The sequence below is a fragment of the Eriocheir sinensis genome, chromosome 12, assembly GCF_024679095.1.
Source record: "Eriocheir sinensis breed Jianghai 21 chromosome 12, ASM2467909v1, whole genome shotgun sequence".
Lineage (NCBI taxonomy): Eukaryota > Metazoa > Arthropoda > Malacostraca > Decapoda > Varunidae > Eriocheir > Eriocheir sinensis.
Genome location: NC_066520.1, coordinates 6,071,691 through 6,082,642, shown reverse-complemented (window position 1 = coordinate 6,082,642; position 10,952 = coordinate 6,071,691). Strand labels below are relative to the sequence as shown.

Below are 10,952 nucleotides of genomic sequence, written 5' to 3'. Positions count from 1 at the left end.
CTAACGTGACACCGATTTTAAGAAAGGAGACAAAAAGTACCAGGTAATTACAGGCCCATTAGTCTAACTTCGGTTGTAGGTAAGCTACTTGAGGGCATAATTAGAGACAAAATTGTGAGTTACCTTGAAAGCCACTCATTAATTGGGGACTCACAACATGGCTTCCGAAACAAAAGATCCTACCAATCAAATCTATTAACATTTAATAACGACCTCTTCACTGTTTATGACGTAACCAAATCACTGGACGTAGTCTATCTTGATTTCCAGAAAGCGTTTGATAAAGTCCCGCATCATAAATTACTTTACAAATTAAAACAAATAGGTATTGACGGTCAGGTAAACCAATGGATCGCGAATTGGTTGAGCAACAGACAACAAAGAGTAGTGATTGACGGATTTAACTCAGAGTGGACGCCTGTCACTAGTGGCGTCCCTCAGGGCTCGGTTCTTGGCCCAGTGCTCTTCATTATTTACATCAACGACGTGGATGTTGGACCAATAACCGCATTAGTAAATTTGCAGACGACACAAAGATTGGTAACTCGGTTCTCACTGACGAAGACAGGCAAAGCCTCCAAGAGGATTTGCACAAAATTTCAGCTTGGTCGGATAGATGGGAGATGCCCTTTAACGTAGATAAGTGCCAGGTCCTTCAAGTTGGAACGAGGAATAAAAAGTTTGATTACGAAATGCGCGGCGTTAAACTCAAAAGCGTTCAATGCGTCAAGGACTTGGGGTCAAAATCGCGTCAAACCTCAAATTTCACAGCAATGCATCGATGCAGCAAATAAAGCGAACAGAATGTTGGGCTTCATTAAAAGAAACTTTTATTTAAGAATAAAGATGTAATACTCCTGCTCTACAACAGTTTAGTCAGACCCCACTTGGAATATGCGGTACAGTTTGGTCTCCCACCATGCAAAGGATATTGCTAAATTAGAAGGTGTTCAGCGTCGGGCAACGAAAATTATCCCTTCCTTGCGCAACAAATCCTACGAAGAAAGGCTTTCACCCTTAACATGTTCTCTTGAGAAACGTCGCCTGAGGAAAACTGATCGAATGTTTTAAAATACTTAATGGTTTCACGAATGTAGACAGATCAACATTGTTTATGATCGATGACACTTTGCGCACGAGGAACAATGGCGTAAAACTCAGATGTAGACAAGTAAATTCAGACTGCACCAAATTTTCTTCACCAACGTTGTAGTGCGAGAATGGAATAAGCTCCCATCATCAGTGGTCCAGTGTAGCACGATTGACTCCTTCAAAAATAAGCTCGACCGTCACTTCCTTCAACTTAATATCAACTAGAGTAGAAATGCAACGTTTTGGAGTCTTCTGATTAATGTAAAATCACTACAGACCACCAAGTCTGGACCATGGGTCTGTGTGGTCTGATTTTCTATGTAAATCTATCTAACCTCTCTCTCTCTCTCCTACTTTAAATTCCTTCTTTCCTCTTTCTCTCCTCTTTCTTCTCCCTCCTTTTCTTCTCCCTCCCTTCCTTCTTTCCTTTCCTTCTTTCCTTTACATGTCATGTAGAAACCCATGTACGTACATATATATGGCTACGCAAACATCCCGTTAACTCTACTTACATGGGGGAAAATACCATTACAACTATAGCACATTTCTGGTCATTACAAGTTAACGGGAGTTTATTACTGGTAAGATGGAATCCCTCCCTATACTGTATAGAGGGGTTGCACGTGACGTCATCATCAGCGATCAGCTGATCACTTCTCAGCTGCCCCTCAAGGGCCCGCCATTTTGGGAGGCACATATTTACCGCAAGAGAGCTCCTCAGCTTTTCCCCGCCATGTTACTCAAGATCTACAGTACCAGGTCTCCTCACTTCCGACGTATTTTCGCAGATGCTGGCGCAATGACGTCACCAGGCTGTTCGAGGGTAGGTTAAGCGGGGCCGATGGGGTCAGTCGCTCTTCTAACCTCCGTGCAGTAACAGCTAGTTGGCAGTCGCTCTCAGTTTCTCTCTCTCTCTCTCACACACACACACACACACACACACACACACACACACACACACACACACACACACACACACATGTAAGCTAGTAATAAGAATGGAGTAGAGGGTATCTACTCATAGCCATTGACAAGGCACATTATAAGAATTACATCTAGAAAAAATATGAAGTAGGGAGATATACAAAATATTATAGCTGCTATATGTACATTTGAGTTTGTGAGTAAACACACACCACACACACAATACTACTACTACTAATAATAATGACAGCATCAACATCTGGGGGCAAATATGGGGTATTCTTGAGAGAGAGAGAGAGAGAGAGAGAGAGAGAGAGAGAGAGAGAGAGAGAGAGAGAGAGAGAGAGAGAGAGAGAGAGAGAGAGAGAGAGAGAGAGAGAGAGAGAGAGAGAGAGAGAGAGAGAGAGAGAGAGAGAGAGAGAGAGAACGGCAGGGCAATGAGAGAACGGGGAATATAGAATAGTTTCCCGTCTTCCTCACTGTCTCACAGCCAGCTGACGTCACAGGCTGCGCAGTGGAGGTAAAGTGAGGAGACCTGATACTATAGATCTTGATGTTACTGTGTTGGTGTTTGTGTTAGTGGCCCATCTATTACTCTATGGGTGGGTGTGTTAGTGTCCATCTGTTACTTATGTGTGGGTGGGTGTGTTAGTGGCCCATCTATTACTGTGTGGGTGTGGGTGTGTTAGTGGCCCATCTATTACTGTGTGGGTGTGGGTGTTAGTGCCCCATATATTACCGTGTGGGTGGGTGTGTTAGTGGCCCATCTATTACTGTGTGGGTGGGTGTGTTAGTGGCCCATCTATTACTGTGTGGGTGGGTGTGTTAGTGTCCATCTATTAATGTGTGGGTGTGGGTGTTAGTGCCCCATCTATTACCGTGTGGGTGGGTGTGTTAGTGGCCCATCTATTACTGTGTGGGTGGGTGTTAGTGACCCATCTATTACTGTGTGGGTGGGTGTTAGTGACCCATCTATTACTGTGTGGGTGGGTGTTAGTGACCCATCTATTACTGTGTGGGTGGGTGTGTTAGTGTCCATCTATTACTGTGTGGGTGGGTGTTAGTGTCCATCTATTACTGTGTGGGTGGGTGTGTTAGTGTCCATCTATTACTGTGTGGGTGGGTGTGTTAGTGGCCAGTAGTGGGGCAACACTAATCCCGCGGTGTCAGCGGTTTTGACCGTTGTGGCCCCTCAGAGGCTGGCAGTGCCTCAGGGGCCAGTTCACCCCGTCTCTGTATCGCGTACGCACGTACTCGTTCTTTCTCTGTTACTTTCCATAGAATATACGGACTTTAGTTTATTCAGTGTTTGTCTATCCAATGATGTAGTAGTGGGTAATGGTGACAGTGACGGGACCAAAAAAATTCGCAAGCATGATCAAGAATTAGCACCAAAAATGACGTCGAAAAATTTTATACGTTGAATTTGCCGGCCGCGGCAGCCAGCCGCGCGGGCAGCCAGCCGCCGAGGGGACCTCCCCACTACCCAACCGGGGAGTGGTGAAAAGCTCCCCAAAGTGACCATCGCCCCAACCCCCCCACCCCCCCACCCCCACCCCCACCCCAAACCCCACCCCCTTCCACGCCATCGTGTCTCCCCCTTCCCCCCGGAGGCCTGAGCGTCACCCTCCTGCCGGGGATTGGTTAGGGGCGTCCTTTCGCGCCGTGCCGGGGCGTCGCCCTCCTGCCGGTGATCGGTTAGCGCGAGCGGTGACGTTCGCGGGGGTTCGGTTAGGGGCGTCCTTTCGCCCCAGTGCCGGGGGATCGGTTAGGGGCGTCCTGTCGCCCCAGTGCCGGGGGATCGGCTAGGGGCCTCCATTCGCACCGTACCGGGGCGTCACCCTCCTGCCGGGGGATCGGTTAGGGGCGTCCTCTCGCCCCAGTGCCGGGGGATCGGTTAGGGGCGTCCTTTCGCACCGTGCCGGGGCGTCCTTTCGCCCCAGTGCCGGGGATCGGTTAGGGCGTCCTTTCGCGCCGTGCCGGGCGTCGCCCTCCTGCCGGGGATCGGTTAGGGCGTCCTTTCGCCCCAGTGCCGGGGATCGGTTAGGGGCGTCCTTTCGCACCGTGCCGGGGCCTCCTTTCGCCCCAGTGCCGGGGGATCGGCTAGGGGCGTCCTTTCGCACAGTGCCGGGGCGTCACCCTCCTGCCGGGGGATCGGTATGGGGCGTCCTTTCGCCCCAGTGCCGGGGGATCGGCTAGGGGCGTCCTTTCGCACTGTGCCGGGGCGTCACCCTCCTGCCGGGGGATCGGTTAGGGGTGTCCTTTCGCACTGTGCCGGGGCGTCACCCTCCTGCCGGGGATCGGTATGGGGCGTCCTTTCGCCCCAGTGCCGGGGGATCGGCTAGGGGCGTCCTTTCGCACTGTGCCGGGGCGTCACCCTCCTGCCGGGGGATCGGCTAGGGGCGTCCTTTCGCACTGTGCCGGGGCGTCACCCTCCTGCCGGGGGATCGGTTAGGGGTGTCCTTTCGCACCGTGCCGGGGCGTCACCCTCCTGCCGGGGATCGGTTAGCGCGAGCGGTGACTTGTTGGGCGGAGGCCTGTGGCTACCTTTCCCCCTCCCTCTCCCTCTTCCCCTCCCGCTATTGATTTTTTTTCCAGTTTGCCAGCATGTGTGTGCGTGTCCCCCTCTATTCCCCACCCCTCGCGAGCGGTGACTTGATGGTCAGTCTGAGGGTACCATTACCCCTCCCTCTCCCTCTACCCGCTATTGATTTTTCAGTTTGCCAGCATATGCGTGTGTGTGTGTGTGTGTGTGTGTGTGTGTGTGTGTGTGTGTGTTACTGTTGATTTTCATATTGACTGGAGTTATATCGATTGTCTTTTCGGTGAGGGGGTAGGAATGGGAAAAGTAGATTTTATACATTTTTATTGAAATATAGTGGAAAAAAAATGGTATGACAAGTTATTATATTACCTTAATCTAGTCTATTTTATTTGTTCTTTCTTAATCCAGGCTAATTTGTTCTTTCTTAATCCAGACTAAATACATGCTAAGCCTAAAAACAAAACACACAATCGCCATAAAAAAAAGACATATTACAAACTCACACCGTACAGGCTCAAAGAAATACAATGGAAACCCACCCATCCTACCCCTTTTTTTTTTCTCTCCCCCAAAATAAATCCTAATTGAAAGAGACATATTACAAACTTATGTCGTACACGCCCAAAGACAGCCCATAAAAAGATGACAACACGAGTACATATATAAATGAAGAAAAAAATACACAACACAAGTACATATATATAAAAAATAATACACACAGAGCGAGTACATATATAAAAAAAAATGATTGTTAAGCACTAAATATAGGACTCTCATCAAGAACATTTATAATATTATTCACGTCCATGCTATGAGAAAAATTCAAAGAATTGAAAGCTGAAGGAAGGACAGTGCTTGAGAAGCTTTCATTTGTTTCGTCCGCACGAGCTGCATTGGCGCGAGATTTTCTTCAACGGCCGCAGTTGTTGCACGCCGCGCTGGTGGGTCTTCAAAGACGAGTTTCTTGGTCACAGAGATATTTTTTTTCATTGGTTTTCCCCGACCGTACGCCGCTGCTGAGGAGAAGAGACCCGCCTCACGTTTGGCCACCTGAAGTTTTTTTCTCCCAACTTTGTGGAGGCTCTTCTGAGACAGTCTTGGGTCCCGGTGTTCTTGCTGCTTCGGCAAATTATTCTTTGTCATTCTTCGCCGCCGTTCTTGTCCCCGGTCGCGTTCTTGTCGTCTCTGGTGCGTCTCCTGCTGCTCGCTACGCCCCTGCTGCTGGAGCTGCCGCAACACTTCCGCCATATGCTGCATTTTTTTTTCCAGTCGTGATTGACGCATTTCATGATCTTTTTGCTGCAGACGACTTCGCCGCCGCTCTCGCGATTCAGCGCCCGACGGAGAGTCAAGACACACCATCACCGAAGCGTGTCTGTTGTTGTTGCCGTGGACTTATGAAAAGATAAACATTATTAGACAAAAAAAATCAATCTCTCTCTCTCTCTCTCTCTCTCTCTCTCTCTCTCTCTCTCTCTCTCTCTCTCTCTCTCTCTCTCTTGTAAGAATAAAAAAATACTTACTATGCGTTACGCTGACCGGTGGGTTGTTCTTCAGATGAGACACTGGTAATGGAGGTATCACATCCTTCAGAAGTCGCAGAAGTCCTTCCCTCAGCACACGCCGCCCCATTTTACCGACACCTCCCAACGCGCCGCGGTTGTTGTTGTTGTTGCCCAATGACTCGCCCGTGATGTGTTCACCGGTAGACTTGGGAGTTTCTGGAACATCCCCCACCTCACCACCACCAACATCCGCTGAAATGACAAGAAATATATATATATATATTTTTTTTAAACACACACACACACACACACACACACACACACACACACACACACACACACACACACACACACACCAGCGCTTGTGCGCGCAGAAAAAAAATACAAGAGGCGGATATCTCACCTCCGTTTCTGGGATGTGATGTGTTATCCACGGCTTCAGCTTGGGATGTGTTATCCATGGCTTCAACTTCTAATGCGGCTTGACCCATTATCTGATCGTCAACATCGTCAGCATGAAGAGTTGCAGCGGCAGCGTGGGGCTGTTGTTGTTGTTGTTGTAAGTTCATGACGGCGAAGACTTCCTCCATGACGCTCCTCTCGCAACGTTAGGGGACTGACTAAGCTACCCGGGGTTATTTGGGGCATATGCGCACACTACCACAAGCCTTTTCTTCTTCCGAGGCTACCCCAGGTTATAGGGGACACGCCCACACATGTATGCAAACACGCGCGCACATGCCCAAAACCACAAGCCATTCTTCTTCCGAACAATAGGAAAGCGTGAACAAACTCACACCCACCCGGTCACGTCGCACGAAAAAAAAAAACAGAATCCTGTTCTTAATAACTACATATAATTGCACACACACACACACGCCATAAATGAATAAGCTACATGCTACTTCTCTACATTTTTTACACATAGGAAAGCGTGAACAAACTCACACCCACCCGGTCACGTCGCACGAAAAAAAAAAAAAACAGAATCCTGCTTTTAATAACTACATATAATTGCACACACACACACACGCCATAAATGAATAAGCTACATGCTACTTCTCTACATTTTTTACACACACACACACACACACACACACACACACACACACATTATTATCATGTAACATTTAATAAGTTAGCCACATATCTTAGAAATACAATGCTTGTAAGTCAGTCCTTGACTAGATTGACAAAATGTTTTTATACATGGGGGCATTTTAAACATTCTATAAGCATATGTTAACACCTTTCTGTCATTCTTCAAAAAATTTCCTAAATCATAATTATCTTTCAAAAACTGACTAGTCCTCTCTAAGCCTATTTTATTACATAAGTATATACGAATTGAATGCAATACACGCCACACACCAGAGTTTTGTCCGACTGTAATCTTGCGGCAAGTTTAAAAACAGGATAATCTTTATGCTTATTTAAGAAACTTCGAAAGTACTTAGAATATAATGATGGGGTCAGGGCGTATGTGTCGAAGAAATATATACACTTATCACTAACATAGAACACCCAGTGACACATTTTCGAAGCTTGCGACGCGCCTAACACATTAGCAATAAAGACAATGGGCTTGTCTGACTCACTCCTTAGATTTAATTTCGCTACATCGTCAGCGGGAAGACAGCCTAAGAAATATATATTATTGTGATAAAGTCTTCCTTGTAGAGCTTTCATAATTTGTTGATTATTCATTATGCTCTAGTGTCGCAAGACACGTGCCTCTCCGAGTTGATTGACAACACTCCCTTTGTATCCCTAAAACAGATAATTACTAAATTTTCATCCAAGCCTTTTTTAAGCTGAAGACTTATGCGTAAGTTTCCACTGTGTTCAAGAGGCACTGTGCCTCGTATGTCTTCCGGTAACAAACTAAAAACAAACACTGTCCTTCCTTTCCTAAAGCTATCGTAATCAAGCAAAGTGTCATTTTCTACTCCTAAACTATCTAAAATATCATAATAGACTCGCGTACACTCGTGGGGAAAAGAAACCGTATTTTTATACATATTCATACCATTGACAGAGACTGTTAGTTCAGACAAATCAGCATTCTTGAAATACAAGCCATTTTTATTATATACACCCGAAAAGGCCCTCATGTCAGCCATAACGATATATAAACGCTCTGGAATGACATTTCCCCCTCGGTTGGTCACAGACAATACTTGTCTGCTGTTTGCCGAGAACCAGAGATTTATATAACGTCTTGTTAAATATTGTACGCGTTATTTTTCCTGTCTCTAATTCTTTATTTAATGCAAGCAATGCTGACGGATAGGGTTGGAGTCTGGTGACCCAAAGTTTAGCAAAATCAATATGGGCACGCACAGCACTCCCATCGCCGTCAGTGTTCAAATACCAAGCTTCGTTAGCTAACTCAAGCCTTATTCTCAATGGGATGTCGTCGCATAAATACTGATCACAAGAAGTAATGTCCGACATTAATGGGAAGGTGAGATGAAGACCGTGATCTTTGATATCTTTTAAATGTCTCTTGTATTTGCTCCCAAGGCTAGTGAAGTATGCGGCGTCATAGGTTTCAGCTACGCCTGCTCCACCCGACCTGTTATCTTTGAGGAGGTTTCCTATTTCTCCGAATGATTTGAGTTTTAACGTGGAGAAGCTGGTGAGCATTTTTAGGAATGACCAGTTATTTAATTATGGGTTACTTTCAACCATTTGATCGCCTACATACACCTGAATTGATTTGAACATGGTATTAGCAGTGCCATTGCAGAATTCGACATTGACAGCCTCCTCGACTTTTGTTCGTCCATCAGCTTGAGTGACACTTAATTTCAACTCAAGAATTAATTTAGCAAGATCGATAAATGCCCCCTTCACCCCCGGCACGCGGAACTCTAGGTACTTATCTTTTAACCGGGCGTGGCTGGACAAATTTACAGGTAAAATGTCGACAAGAGTTTTAGACGCAATAGAGCTCTCAACCTGGCGTTGTCTGTTGATTCTAGGGAATTCGTCAACCACACTGAGCGCATAATCAGAAATCGGAACGGAGGGAGCGGCGGAGGCCATGCTGTTGTCGCTTTCGTCGCCCGCTATATACTAATGGAGACACTGGTCGCGGGAGCGGGCGACGTGTTAACTTGATAAGAGACCACTCGCTAAAAAAAATGGCAAGCCCACGCGCGCGCGCAGGTCAGAATGTTCCCCCCCCCCCCACTTTTTTTTCATGAGTGTCCACCGCACCTCCACATTACTAAATTATATCAAACACATCGCTGTTCTTTCTCTTGCAACCACTTTTCCTTTTATTAATTTTTTTTTTCTTGTTTCGCGAAGTACCTTTTTTTTTTTCCTCCTTTAATAATTCTAGCACCTACGTCACTTAAGGCTTCAATACCTCTTTTCTTTAAAGCGCCTCTCACACTTCTTTGTCCACTGCTCACATCCTGGATAACATCTTGAGTAAACTTAAGCGCTGAGGGCTTAACGGTTCTGAATAGAAAGGGCATTACACTCTTGGCTAGGTTTGCGAGCGTACTAAAAATACCGCCACCTCTTTGATGTAGTCTTGCAGGATGGGCGAAATGCACAGTTCGAATATTGCCAAAACCACCCCCCACCTGATGTGGAAAGCTACTCAAAAGACTTGAAAATTCACCCTCCGTAGGCGGAAGAAACACTGTTCGCGACGATGACTGCATGACCACTAGTTAAAAAAATATAAAACGTCATTTTTATAGCTACACAGTGGTTTGTGTCTGTCGCCCATCCCCGGCAGTTGAGGCTTTCGCGGGGAGATTCTTCGTCCCCTCTTCCTGCCCCAAGAGCATTACCTTAACGTTATTCAAATCTAGTTGGTGGGCAAAAGATCTTAGCTCCTTCAAGTAGGCCACGTTCCATTCATGATCCATCTTTCCCCTTCGTCCTACGCCGGTAGGAAAAATGACTTTTCGAATGTTTTTTTTCTGCTTTACATAATCACCTAGCTCACTGAGGCAACATTTAAAATTATCGCGTCTGCTTTGCTTGGTGTCCGACATTAAACCGTTCACATAATGCATATCTCTGCTGGTTTCAATAAAATATCTTGACACGTCATTATATTCTACAGATTCACCCTGACAAAATTGAGTCACCATACCCACCACAATGGGATAATTTGATTCCGTGGGTGGTTCCTTCACTACCAGCGACCCCACATTCGGTCTGTCACACCAAACGACTCTGTTCAAATTATAAAGTTGTTTCCGATTTTCAAAGAGATTAGCATAGCCATACACTTCAGCCAAGTCCTTGGCTATACCGCTAAGTTTAAAACTGCTGGCGTTGATGGTGGCTACTAAACACACACTGTCGTCAATGAACTGGCGATCGGTCATTCGCCCCTTCACAGGAATGATGGGATAGTCTGACATGTTTATAGAAAAATATATATTAATTCTCGCTCTTACTCACGCTTAGTGTCTCCCTGTCCCGCGAGGTCACACAAGTGTCTATATCCCACCCCAAAACAAAATCCTTTTTATACGCGATAATTCTCTCACGTCATACCCGGCATCCGCGCGGGGGCGGAGAAAGAAGGCGTGGGGCGTGGCTTTGCCCGAATTGGGGCACTTCTCCTTCCTCCCCCACCTCCTCCTCCAAACAGTTGCTTCCTTGCCTTATTATTGCGTATCAATGAGGGATCTAAGTTTGTGTTGTGGAACAGCATTTTGATAAATGGTATATCATCAGCTTTGAAGCCTAATTTGCTGTTGACGTCACTTAAGGTTTGCAATATATCAATGACGTTAAAATTATTAATGGGGCTCAAAAGATTTCCGTTTGTATCCCATGTAATTCCTGGAGTATGTTTCATGAGAGCTAAGAAAGCTTTGGCATAATCCCTTTGAGCTGCTTTCATT

General features: G+C 46.2%; 1 protein-coding gene across 1 annotated transcript; it reads right to left on the bottom strand.

Moving 5' to 3' along the window:
- Positions 1–5,383: 5,383 nt before the first annotated feature.
- LOC126997247 (uncharacterized) lies at positions 5,384–8,218 on the bottom strand. The gene is made up of 3 exons (XM_050858244.1): positions 6,470–8,218; positions 6,085–6,318; positions 5,384–5,955 (listed from the first exon to the last, which is right to left on the bottom strand). Exons 1-3 carry the CDS (start codon positions 6,654–6,656, stop codon positions 5,384–5,386), a joined length of 993 nt encoding a protein of 330 aa, XP_050714201.1. The 5' UTR covers positions 6,657–8,218.
- Between the last annotated feature and the right edge of the window lie 2,734 nt (positions 8,219–10,952).